The sequence below is a fragment of the Vollenhovia emeryi genome, unplaced genomic scaffold (genome assembly GCF_000949405.1).
Source record: "Vollenhovia emeryi isolate VEMERY1.0 unplaced genomic scaffold, V.emery_V1.0 DF939262.1, whole genome shotgun sequence".
Lineage (NCBI taxonomy): Eukaryota > Metazoa > Arthropoda > Insecta > Hymenoptera > Formicidae > Vollenhovia > Vollenhovia emeryi.
Window position 1 is genome coordinate 381,579 of NW_011967104.1, and position 13,381 is coordinate 394,959.

At 43.9% G+C, this 13,381-nt stretch overlaps 1 protein-coding gene across 1 annotated transcript in view; it reads right to left on the reverse strand.

The window, feature by feature from the left end:
- Nucleotides 1-13,045: 13,045 nt before the first annotated feature.
- The window catches only part of LOC105559611, a 221,728-nt gene continuing 221,392 nt past the window's right edge, over nucleotides 13,046-13,381 (reverse strand). The window contains exon 6 of the mRNA XM_012008039.1: nucleotides 13,046-13,253. Within this exon, the coding sequence (XP_011863429.1) occupies nucleotides 13,209-13,253 (45 nt within the window). The 3' untranslated portion in view covers nucleotides 13,046-13,208. The remainder of the gene's footprint in view (nucleotides 13,254-13,381) is intronic.

The window sequence follows — 13,381 nt, forward strand, 5'->3', positions numbered from 1 at the left end:
CAAACGAAAGGTAATTTGTATCAAATAACAAAGTCAACGCAAGACGTTATTATGTAAACTTAATTTTTATCATATCGAGAATCTTGCTACTGTTTTACGTGGAATGTCTTTTCTGCACACTCGAGTCTATGCTTAGCTGCTCGCGTGATTTTATGCTACTCCGCTCGACTTTTATACGCGTTCGTCTTCGAGATAAGCAACAATTTCCGTCGGTCAGTCGGGTGTATAATCGCGCCAGCTTCGAGGAGGAACGTGCGGAGTTATTCCTCGTGGATCGAGGATAATAATTGGTAACGGTACGAGAGGTGGGCAGGATGAAGAAAAATGAGGGTTCGTCAGGGAGACGGTTTTCTTCGAAATGATGGAAATCGGAGAGACCATCCCTCCTATGGATAACTGACCAATCCGAATTAACACACGTTACGCCAACATAAATCCACACATATAAGACGCGGTGTATTGTTTAATATATTTCTAGAGGGGAAAAAATGTTTTAGAAACGCGTCTCATTGAATTACGATAGCGTAATTCTGGACGAGAAACGGATTATGCGAGATACGAGGTAATGTAAGAGACTCCTTCTTCCTTTTTATAAAAATGGAGATGAGAGATGTCGCGTTTGCGGGCTTTCTCGGATCCTGAGAGTCAATTTAGCACCTCGAAACACACGTCAAAAGTACGAGGAAAGGCTATAAGACGAACTAATGGCCGAGAGAGAGAAAAAAAAACTGCGAAGAGAATAAACGACACGCGGGTTATTATACCTCATTAGCGTTGTTGAACATTATTATCCGAAGGCGCGTACAAGCCGAAAAAGCAACAGAGCCAGTTTGAGAGAGAAGAAAGTTCCTGCGAGCGAAATAATACGCGCTTACTCCGGTTACACCTGCAGCGCGCCTACTTTCGACAATGTTTCGAGTGTCGCTCCTCTCTCGTTCGCAGATTTATCCCACCTGCGACCTCACCTTTCACGACGAACGCGCGCGAGAGGAAGCGGGATAAAAAGGGAGGAGAGGGCGTCAAGAGAGAAAGAGATGGGGGCAGGGGAAGAAAGATGACGCGAGAAGAATCAAACGCAGTCGACTCCGAGGCGTAATAAACTTTCTCTCCCCGAGGAGAATCTCGTCTCTCGTCTCCATTGTTGGCCAATTGAAATAAACGACGCGGCGGGGACGAGTATACGACGACGATGTAACGAGGCACCGTGCTTCCTGGTGCCTCGGCTTAACGAACACGGCAAACGGCAGGAATGCGGACAAGGCGGCAGGGCCGCGCTCCAGTGCGGTGCGGAACCGTACGACCGCCGTAAACTCGCGGATTATCCGTTAAAGCCGGCCGCGTGTTAGAATCGCGTTAAACTCGGCAATTCGCGGTATAATAAATCGTCCGCCGCTTTGCTTGTCGTCGATCCTCCATGGTTTCATGTCGATCCTCGACTCACTCGAGACACGAACCCCAGTAACTAACCCTGCACATACTTCTCGTAATTGGTAAAATCTGTATATCACCAGTGTTAAACTTGGCCAATAATGGCGGAACGAGCCGCACTTTCCTACGGCAGTTTCCTCCACATCGCGCGGAAGAAACACGTGTAAGAATTGTAATTCGTGCGCTTCTCGGGGGAGCGAGATTGCAAAACGATCGCAGAGATATTGAGTCGAGTATCGAGAGAATCGTCCAATCATCAGAAAATAATGATGTATATCAGTATTTTTCTGCACAATCCGAGCTGGCAAAAAGGGAACGAGGGAAAATTTTACAAGAAATGAGCTTAACTGAATCGACAAATGTGCAATCCAAGCGTTGCTTCGTACAATCGTAAGTTAAGGAAAACACAAGTGAAGCATCTTTTCGATTATTTGTTATTCCGAAACGACTTTTCGAGGCTTTAATCTATTTGCGAACGTCGCTCTTGCGTGAGTTCTAACCAAGGGGTAAGTAACCACCAGCTAAATAAAATGTTGTCCCACCGATTACACCATTTCATCCGATTGCAAATAATTTTCTTACGTGCACGTTTAAAAATACGTAACGTTGTTAAACCCCAAAGAGCTGTTAGATTTCCTCAGAATATATTTTTCTTATTTTACTAGGAAGTATTTGCCTGTAGAGGTAATTTCAGTTAAGATTCTAGTATTCGGTCACGTGTTCCCTTGCTTCCCACTTTTTCCACTCCGTTTATTGTTCTAAATTTGCGCGCAAAGGTGCATCAACGTTACAACTCGCTGTTGTTCTAACAGCAACTACTTCAGTCTTGTTATGAAAAGAATACGCGCTTGTAGGTGTCAACTACGATATATATTTGGATATTCACTAAAAAAGGTAAATTTTTTACAAAAATAAAAACAAGCCGAGAAATTTAATGTCTATTGTCTAACAAGCGCAGAGACTTGAAAATTAAGACAAAACGATTACACGGGGATTTCGTAAGGATTTCATAATTATTTCGGAGACACTGTTCCACGATTACATCAAGTGGTTACCCCCTTGGTTCTAACAGAGGGGAAAACCGCTGAGGGCATTGTGGTGTACAAATTTGCGGCATTACTGGGCATTACTAGGCATTTTTGGGGTATTAGGCCTTGCTGGGGCATTATAAAGATAAAACAAGATAAATAAGATAAAATAAGATGATAAGATAAAGTAATGCCCATTAGTGGCCATTGGTGTGTACAAGATTTTGGTCAGCGGTTTCCCCCTCGGTTCTAACGCTATCTCTGAGTCCGGTCACTACGATGATCCAACGTCACGTGCATCCAAGCGACGATTTTTCAAACATCGATGCTCAAATTCTAAACTTTCCAGATTTCTGCTTTAATTCTATCCGCATATTCATATCTCACCAATGTGCTCCCAGAAAAAAGTTAAAAAGTATTCTCCGTTTCACTAGTCTCCAGAAAAATGTCGACCCCAAGCTGGGCAATGTTTAACGGTAAATCAAACTTCTTCCGCGATGGCCGTTTTCGACATACCTGACTAATGACGATTCCTGCGATGGCACAGCTGATAGAACGGGCAACGATAAAAAGCAAACAACTACTTGGCTGCCCTTACTTTCCACGGATGCAGTTAGATTAACTGGGCTACAGTTCCGACGACGAGAGCCTTGGGAAGGTCGCCCCGTCCTGGTTCGTCGGCCACATTGCTGGAATGGTCGGCTAATAGGCCGATTCTAACGTGCGCGCGATGCCCGGGGGTCTCTCCGAGATTCCCGACCACAAAAGCGCCTCCGGGTAAGAATGGGGGATCGGGCGAGGGAGGGGGGGGGGCGGTTCTCTCGAGAGGATAGAAAACGCTGGACCTCTCGTCGGCGGTAATTACCGAGGCCGAGAGCCGCGGTTAACGATGGGCGAGCTAGCTTGTCGGCGAGCGCGTCCGGGTAGCGCGCACTCTGGTATTCGAGTACCGCGCCCACGAAAAGTAACGACGAAAAAGCGACGAGATTACGAGCCGCGACGACTGATCATAGATCTCGCGGCGGGATAGCTCTCCTCTCCTTCCCTTTGTACACGAGGGAGCGCCGCGCGATCCGCGGAACTCGACCGATCGTTTGCGGCGAAACGTCGTAATAGAATTTTCAGGCAGCCTCCTGACGGCGTGACTCGCGCGACGCTACCGGGTCAAACGACCGCCTCCTCCTCTCCGTCGGGCCTTTCATCTCGGCCCGGTGAATCTGCCTCTGCTCTGCAATTATCCTATGAGAGCACGACGTCGGTTTACGAGACGATCAATTTTGTCGTGCATAATTTCACGTGGCCTCGAACAACGATTCGGTCAGCTAGGTGATGCTCGTTGGCGTGTAAACAGATCAGGGTTGGGAAAGTTACTTTATCAAAGAATCTAGTTGCAGTTACAGTTTCCTTTTTGCGCTAAAAATGGAACTAGTTATACCCGTGTGGAAATCTCCCCATCTTATCCCCACTTATTATTGGATTCCGATGAGATTTCCCCAAGAAATGAAAACCAAAAGGATTCCAATCTGTTTTTCTAACTTAGAACTTGGTTTTGCTGAATTACACAGCCCCACAAAAAATTTTTTTTCTTGTCCGGCGGACCAGACTAGTCAATTCCCACGTATTTTGGGTCGCTGAATCCAAATCCGAGGTCACAATTCTAAAGTTGGCTCGTTTTTTCTTCCTAACCTCAAAAAACATACTTTTTTGGTACATTTTATGCCATAATAAAAAACGTGAGCTAGTTTTTAAATTCTCACCGTGAATTCAGATTTAGAAAGTTACGTTACATAATACTTTACTAGATTTATCAAATTCAAAATGGTGGATCCAATATGGCGATGTTTATAAAATTGTTCCGATTCGCATGAAACTTACTACTCGGGGATTTTTAGGGTCGTTGATTACGAATCTGAAGTTAGATCCATGGGCGTACCTTCGTTGGGGCAGGGAGGGGCAGCTACCCACCCTCCCCTAGAAAAAATAAAATATAAATGAACATAGTACAAAAAATGTAATAAAAATTCAATATGAATAGATAAAATATAAAAAGATACGACTGCGACTGAGAAATTACTCCTTCTTTTTATGGTATCGTACTCTCTTACATTCAAAAGATCTTCGCAATGACTGTCTTTTAGGTTTCTTCTTTTCGACAAGAATGTCTCGTTTGAGGTTCCAACAGAAATCAGCCATCATGTTCACATTCCACCTTCCTTGATATCGTTGCTCTATTGATTTGATGTCCTGATGGAATCTTTCTCCCTGTTTCTCGCTAAAATCATCTAAATTTTCTGGGAAGTAGTTTATATGAGAATCAAAAAAATGCAGTTTCAGATTCCATTGTTGTACTGACGTAACAATTTAACAGTTTTATCTATTATATGTTAAAGCTGTTATATGTTTTCAGGGAGTTAATACGCGAAATTACAATTATACCATGCATCAAAAAGATTAAATTAGGAACGACACACACAACAAGTCTTCATGTTGGCGGCACTGCTGATTGAGTTAATCGTCGATTACAGTTAACCGGAGTTGGTTAAAGTGGCCCGAAAAAATATACAAAGTAATCATTAAATTAGTTACTAGTTGTCGAAAAAATGTAACTGAGCTAAGTTACAGTTGCAGATGGAAAGAAAGTAACGAAGTTAACTTAGAGTTACCAAAAAGAAGTAACTGTAACTGTTACTTCGTGTACAAGTAACGAGTTACTTCCTAACCCTGAAGGAGACCTAAACGCACGTTTGGAAGACGGAAGAATTCGAGGAACCTCTTGCAGAGTTTCTAGAGTGGCACAACACTGCACGTTTCTCTCCATTCAGTTTTTTTCCACAAAAACGTTATTTGAAATTACTCTATTCAAATTTTCGGAAGAGACCTATTGTTTCCTCACGTAAACTCGGAAAGTCGTGAATCCCAAAGGTGCCAAAACGTGCCTGTGCATCGGTATCGCAATAACGAGAGATGGTAAAGTCGAAAAAAAAGGAATCCTGCCATCATTCATGAAACATCACGCTACATCGGTCTCGCTCGATTAGTCACGGATTTAGCAGAACAATGGCTCGAGGAAGAGGAAGCTCGCGTTACGGGTTTCACGGTAGTCGGCTCTCGACCGACCGGCCGCGAAGTCGATATATAGCGCCCGCAAAGAAGCGTTCGTTAGGAGGGATCGACGATACTCCGGATGTTATTCCAGGCAGGAAAGCAAGAATCGCTTCGATTAGACGATCGCAGAAAAAGCGACGGGGTCGAACCTGCCCTCCTTCTCTTAATAGTTTTTGACTCCGCGCGAGTCTGTACGATTTCTCACATTCTTCGCGCAGAAATGTGCGGGTGAAATTCGAGATGCACAATTAAATTGCTAGTCCGTCCAAAGATATGCGGGATGGGCAGCGATGCGTTGGGAGAAGGAATCATCAGACGAACTCGATACTTGTGGTTTCTCTCGTGCGATGCTACGTAATCCAAGTCGGTCGATCGCAAAATTTGAGGAGCGCCGACAGATCTGAGTGACCCGATTCGCGGGTGCACGATAGACGCCACCGTAGGATTCCATTAACAGGGTTAATAAGGCGGTCAGTCTTGGATAAACCACAAACGTCGCTCGTTTCTTCTGTTGTGCACAATTACACTTTTATAGCGGATTCCTCGAACCACGCTCGATTGGTTCGACCGGCTGGCTTTTTTTCGGACGCTTCTATCGGTGCGGCGCGACGAATCGCTATACATGGCGATTCTCGGCGATCGCGACACACCCATGCCGACAAACGTTCCAATTCACGTAAAACAATCCTATTAGCTCGTGTAGGACGCCCCGATTAACCAAGGTGCATTTTTGCCCAGCGCGAAAAATCGCGACGAGATGTTTTAATCGAAATTCCCCACGAAAAAGAATGGAGACGTTTAAAGCACAGTGACGTGGAAAACAGTTCGTACTTCGTTACTCCTTCAATTTGTGTCGACTAATGTCTACAAATGCGTCTCTCTGTCAAACTTTTCATCAACGACAACAATATCTACGTGGGATTACTTCGTAAGTCGTGGCAGCCAATTTCTTTCGTGTATGTTTCACTGCAAGAAATTCCAAAATATACATATTAGAGACACGATATATTCTAAGTGACCGATACGATTAATCATATCAGGTCATTTGTCAATGGTTTTACGCAAGCTTTCAATTACGCTCTCAACTGTCGCAAGATGGAGTGTTCCAATTAATTTTGGCAAGAGACGACCTTGTCTTGTCCTCAGGTACTTCTTCCGCGGCATTTTACGGGACAAACATCTTTCCGGCACCGAAGAGATGAAAGATTCTCTCTGAGCGACACTTTCAGACGGTCCGTCTTTCAAATGTGACGTGTCAGCAGGTAAGGCGCCTCGAAACGTGACCGAAGGCGAATTCTTGGTGTTCTCCACGGAACGAAATCGCCACTCGGAAGTTGATGTTTCGCTGGTTCGACTGTCGAAAGGAGCATCGGTAGAAATGAAAGTACCTTCACGCTCGCCGTATCGCAGGGCCGCTCGTTAACGGTGATGCCGTAACAGCTACAGCACGGATTCGCGTAAGCCTCTTTCCTCTCTTCCCTCGCGCGTCGTGCATACGGAATTCGACGCGGTCGACGGACGGGCCGGCGCAGGCGATTGCCACGTACGCGATGCGCTATGCAAGAACATAATCTCGGCGACGGCAATATTGTGCACTTTAGTTTATCGCGCGAGTAACGGTGGGGCGCAACCTCTGCGTCACGCATTCTGCGAATACGTGAGGTACGCGTATGTAGCGTCGGTATGCGCACAATGGTATCGAAATCGCTGTATATTGCGACGTGAATATGCACTCCGACGCAATCAATGATCCCGATACGGATGGTCGATATCAATCGACTTCCGAAATACGCGCGCTCGAAAAAATATCTCGCTTCACGCAGGTGGATTTCCAGGTGTCGCAACGACAATTTATCGCTATTTTTTTGTAGCTGTTAGAAAACTGTTTGTAGCCTGCAAAATTTATAGCGGCAACATTCTAGCAATATCATCTGAAAGGTTTAGGGTTCACGACTAAATATGAGTGGCGAGTGTTGCGCACAGAAATGCGCGCTGCTTAGTAAACCAACGAACGAAAAGATCCGAGTTCAAGTCCACGGACACCGCTGGTTTCGTCGGAATCTCCCGAAGGAAAGTGGCAACCACCGAGAGTATCTTGCCACACATACCCCTTTAGGGGTGTAGCCCTCCAGATGGGAGGTTTCCTTCGGCAAGATTAACGGCCTACCGAAGATGAAGTAAAACCAAATGCTCAAGGTACCCGAACTGGATAAAACAGGCTTTAAGCCTGATACACGAGGGGGAGGAAGAAGAAGTTTAAATATTAATCAACTGTAACTCATCTGTAATCAACGTAGCTGTAACTTCGTTACAAGTAACGAGTTAATTCCCAGCCCTGCACGGAGAGACCGATATGGTTACCACATGTCTAATTAGGGTTGGCACAAATCGTTGGCACAAAGTGCCACTAAAATTGATTTTGAAGGATTTTTACTGGCCAAAAGAGTCCTTTACGAGCGCTCTCTGCGAGATTTTAAACGTTCGGGGAAGGTTCCGACGACCCCAACAAGTAATATTTGGGACAGCTATATCTGTGGTTGTCATACCCACATCGGTGTGATAAGTAGCGGAGACAACTATGCGCGTTTTGTGCAGCAAACTTACAATTAGTGAATGTTGCAACGCAAAACAATGTAGATGCCCCTGCTGTTTACACGGCGACACTTTAATTTTAGTTATTTTTGCTTTAGTCGGTCTTCCCGTGTGCAGTTATATATCTCGGTTATTTTTTTCGCACCTAGAAAATTGTTGCTGCAGTTGCAAGATCATTTTTTTCAGTGCGTAACTAATCGATGCACGACACAATTAAAGAACGCGCGTCTCCTCCTCTACGTAACGTTCAACGTAAAAAAGAAAAATTTCTATAGAAAATCGTTATTTAAATTATTGCTATTACAAGACAATAAAATTGAAAGACTCATTTGTTATTTATTTTCCTGTAGATCCGTAAACCTGTCCACCTACCGGATAAATGTCACTTTTATCTATCTGCCGTTAAAACGGCAGATAACAGCGGAATTAATTGCGAGACTCGCGGAAGAGTGAACGGTGCTCGCTCCACGTGTACTTGTTCGTCGCGAGTGAAATTATGACGCGTAGCCGTCGTTTGTCGGAGACTTGTCAAGCTCCTAACTGTACTTATTAGATCGCGCGCAGATTGCGAAACCGGCGCCACTCCGTTGTCCGCAATGCGAGAAAACGAGGCACCGCGACTATCGCTAATTGGTAAATTAATGTGCGTCAAACGGCGCAGACTCCGGTTTCTAATCCGCCATGTCGTCGCGCGACAATGAAAAAAGAAACATACAAAGGGCAATTTAGAAGAAGATAAACATCTGAAAAGAAAAAGATAAGATTCAATAATCTTGAGTCCATATTTCGAGTCCTCTGTTATCGCTAAAAGTGCCAATAAAATTGATTTTGAAGGATTCTTATTGGCCGAAAGGGTCTTTTACGGGCGCTTTCGTCGATAAGAGGGGATGCAGAATGTGGGCCCTGGTCAACAATAGTTGACAAATAATCTGATGGACTAACGTCTGCGAGAGTTTAAACGGTCGGGGAAGGTTCAGACGACTTTTTCTCGATATTTTTCAACTGGCGTATACACCCGAGACTTTTAACGTGTAAAAGATTAATGAGAAAATAATAGAATAATAACGCTCAAGATTTTCCACGTAAAAATCGTGCGACCGCGCGCTCGCTCGGCAGAAGTTGTTGACGATGAAACAGCGAGAGACCGGTCTCGGCAAAGTTACGCTCTACAAAATCTGCATCCGCCGCCGCTCGATGTTCTTACGCGACTAATGCACAAACGAGCGACGGTCGTTAGACCTGCTAGGCAACATCGCGAGGAGAGCTCTACGCGCATTATCCTACGACTCGCAACGTGTATTTATCCTCGGGTTCAGACCCCAGGTATCGTGTCTCTGGACCTGGCCCCTAAAACCGCTGATTACGATCCCGACGGTTGACGTGGCGCGTATAACGAGGCGCGATTTCAGGCTACGGAAGAAAGGCCGACTCGCGATTTCGCCAGCACGCGCTCTCTCTTTCCGTCCCCGGCTCCCGACGCGACGGGTCGCGTTTCCACGTGCGCGCGAGGAGGCATGCGCCGATGCGGTGCACGTGAGCGCACGTACGTAGGAAGAGATACGACGGCGCGGCGCCTCTCGGGCGGGCAGGTAGGCAGGTAGTGACCTTGACCCAGCCAATCAGGCATCCCCGAGGCTGACCTAACTGCTGGCACACATTCCTCGGATCTATACTGCTCCAATCCGTTCCCTCCTAACAACCTGCCGCGACCGACCTTCAATACTGACTCGACCCCCGACCCGATAGTCACGACGATGACGGAACGACCGCGGCCGAATAAGAGCCGCGACGATTTCTAAGCGTTTATCGCAATCTTGCACGAAGACGTACGTCTGTAATTTGCGTGTAGAAAGCAAATGACGCGCGATGGCTGGGAAGAGCTGCAGAAAGATTTTTACCCCGCGATGATATTATAACGTAGTTGATGTGTGTATGCACGTTGATTATCCCTTGTGAAATTATCCGTCAAATAATATGCTGTCCAATACTATTTTCTAAGCGTTCACTCACTCCCTGTGTATTATAAGCTTCATTTGTATGCGAATGTTAATGACATTGAAAAGATCTTTGTTCCCGCGCTACGTTTCAACGTCTATAATGTGTATTTTATTAATGCTGCACAATAAAAGCGATTTACATAACGTTTAAGAAAATATCCCCTCCCGTAGAGACGAGTGAATTTTACAAATTCGACACGTACGAACCCTGAGATCTAAATTTTGCTCTTATCCCTCTGTATAGACTTCTCTATTAACTACGATGAATCTCCGATCACGTTACGCCGATGCGTTCGTCCGTAAACGTGATATCGCCTATTCATCGTACGAGGCTTCGTCACGCGCGGCGAATGCTCGAAATCCGACGGGGAGGAAGGAGTCTCCCCGGGTCGAGTAGAACGAATCTTCGGTAATTCGATCTGTCCTACCAGAACCCTTTTCTTATCGTCCCACGGTGGGTATATTAGGCCCGCTTCGATATATCTCAAGCACGGTGCCACCTCGAATTCATCAAAGCCGCGTTATTAAGGAGGAAGTCGGCCTGTCTCCCGGTGAATGGGACCGTAATGTCCTCTACATAAGAGCAGAAAGACGGTGCCGTAATCACGGACTTGAAGAGGAACGATCAAGCGCGGTCGCCATTAAGAAGAGATTACGTGCCGCGAAGTAATCCTTTACCCGCGGACGATCCTTCCCCAGGTCGTGGGGATCTACTGCCGTTCATTCACATGTAATCCCGCGCATTAGATTTACATTCTAATGTAAAAAGAAAGAGGACATGAAGCTCCGCTATATTAACTTAAGCATTTCTGCATCCGTAAGGGGCCATTGATATACTCGTATTATGTATGTATACAGCACCCTCCATAAGTTTGGAAACACCCTATATTTTACAGGTGGCACAGCAGCGGCGAACTATTGTGGGATGAATTAGACAGGAGGATTCGCAAAGGGTGAAGTGCATCTCTGGGAGATTCTTCAGCAGGAATGAAAACGTATCCCGACTGAATCTCTGCAAAAGTTAATCCGTCGCATGCCGCGAGTACGCAAGGCAGTCGTTAAAGCAAAAGGTAGTTACTTTGAGGAGTCTAAAATTTAACTTAAATCTTTATTAAAAGCTTGTCGTATGTACGTATGTGTATCTTCGTTTCAGTTTTCTTTAGCTAATAAACAAGCAAAGCAAAATACATCGATTTTATTATCTATTCCTTTCATATTACACACTTTTATTAAGTGTTTCCAAACTTATGAAGGATACTATACACGGAGAGAATTTTCTCTTAAAATTTACCCTGACAATCATGCAATCGTGGGACAACATGGCATTTTGAAGAACTACAGGAGAGATTTTTGAAATTTTACCATACATTCTACTAGTAAAATGTATACCAAGTATAATTACTCGTTTAAAACCTGTTGTACGATTCAATTATTTTACAACGTCAGTGTTTTCTTGACCATATCTGGCATTTTTAATACAGAAAATTTATTGCAAAAAATATTACCTCAGCCAGGGTTTGAACCTGGACCTCCCTACACTCTATGCCGGCGTCTCACCAATTCGACCACTCAAGCATGTGGTAGCATTTGTCGCAATAACAGTATAAATATGTTGTCTTCTTGAGTCGAAATTTTGGCCCTATGTTGAACCTTTAATTCTATTATATAGTAAGACCTAAGACAGTAAAAGAGGTCGACCAGCAAGTACAAAATTTACTCCTATACTGCGTTCACGGAGAGAACGACCACGCATTTCGTCCGGTTTGGTCAGACCACGCCTCTATTTTGCCCCCTCCACACCGAACAGGCCCTGAGTAGCACGCTCGATTTCCCCTACCTCATCCCCACTCTGTCCAAAGCTGCGCGTGGTCGTTTGGATTTTTACATATTCATAAAGTTTAATGTTTCGAGAATGTCTGGTGCAAATTTCAAGTCATAATTTCGAAAAATGACGAAGTTATAGCCCTGACAGTACAATGGCTTGATATCTATTTTTAGGCAACTTTTTTTTTAACGTCTTTCCTAAATTTCCCAGGTGTATGTATGTATGTATGTATGTTTCCCAGAAAAAAATTCCAGAAAATAAACGTTTTTTTGGCCTTCTAGGTGTATATGCCCCCTTAACGAAAACATATGTTGAATATTCAAACGCGTTTTTCTCGAAACGACATTTTTCAAATTGGTACCAGAAATATCTCGAGAACCACTGAATCGATTTGCTTGAAATTTATAGGGGTTATTCAACACATAATTATCTATCACGTATCGTAGGGGGGGGGTTTAGGACTCAGTTTTTTTTCTGGCGAGGAAACGAACGGATTTTGTCTTAAAAATCGCTACGTCAAATTTAAACGCCCACCATTTTGTCAAAAATATTTTTTTAAATCGGCTACGATGCGCCAAAACTATTATTATATATTTTAATATTCCGTGCTATTTTTTTGTTTTAGTTAATTTTTGGCGAAGATACATCTGGTACCGTTTTGGGTGATTTTTTCCGGGCTGCCTTTTCACGACGCCATATCTCCGACATTTTGCGAGATTCTTTAATAAAAAAAAATAACGAAGTTTCTTTAAAATGTACATTTTCAACTACAAGAAACGACAATCCAATAACTCCAACAGTTTCCCAGAATAAAATTCCAGAAAATTAACGTTTTTTTGGTCTATCTAGGTGTATATGTCCCCTTAAAAACTGATAGTGTCGGAAATTTCTGCTCTTGCCAGTTTAGCATTAAAGTAGGTCCTTTTAAGTAGGAGCTAAAGTAAATTTTTGAGAATTAAAGATTCAAGGGAGAAGTACAAAAATATAATGTCATCAAAGTAGGTTATTGCTGGTCTATGTAGGTGTATATAGATCAGCTAAGTAGGTGTAAATTATCCTTAAAAGGGTCAAAATAGTAGCAAAATTTCGACTCGGGTTCGCGTCTATTTTTCGACTTTAAACTGCGCGTCGATTAGAGTCGATTAAACCGATATAGTTGTCGGCCGTACACAGAGCATTGAAGAATATTCTTATTAGTCAATTATTTTTATTCGCTAATTAATTAAATTGCACTTACGGACGATGCGAACCAGTTTGTATCAGTAAGAGAACGCTTACCTGAAACAGAAAAAATAATGATACGTTAGTTCGCTATTGCGATAACAGTGAATACATGAAATTTTACTCCAAACAACACGTACACATTCCCATTTAAAACAAAAATTCCGTAAATGTACAGAATTTCT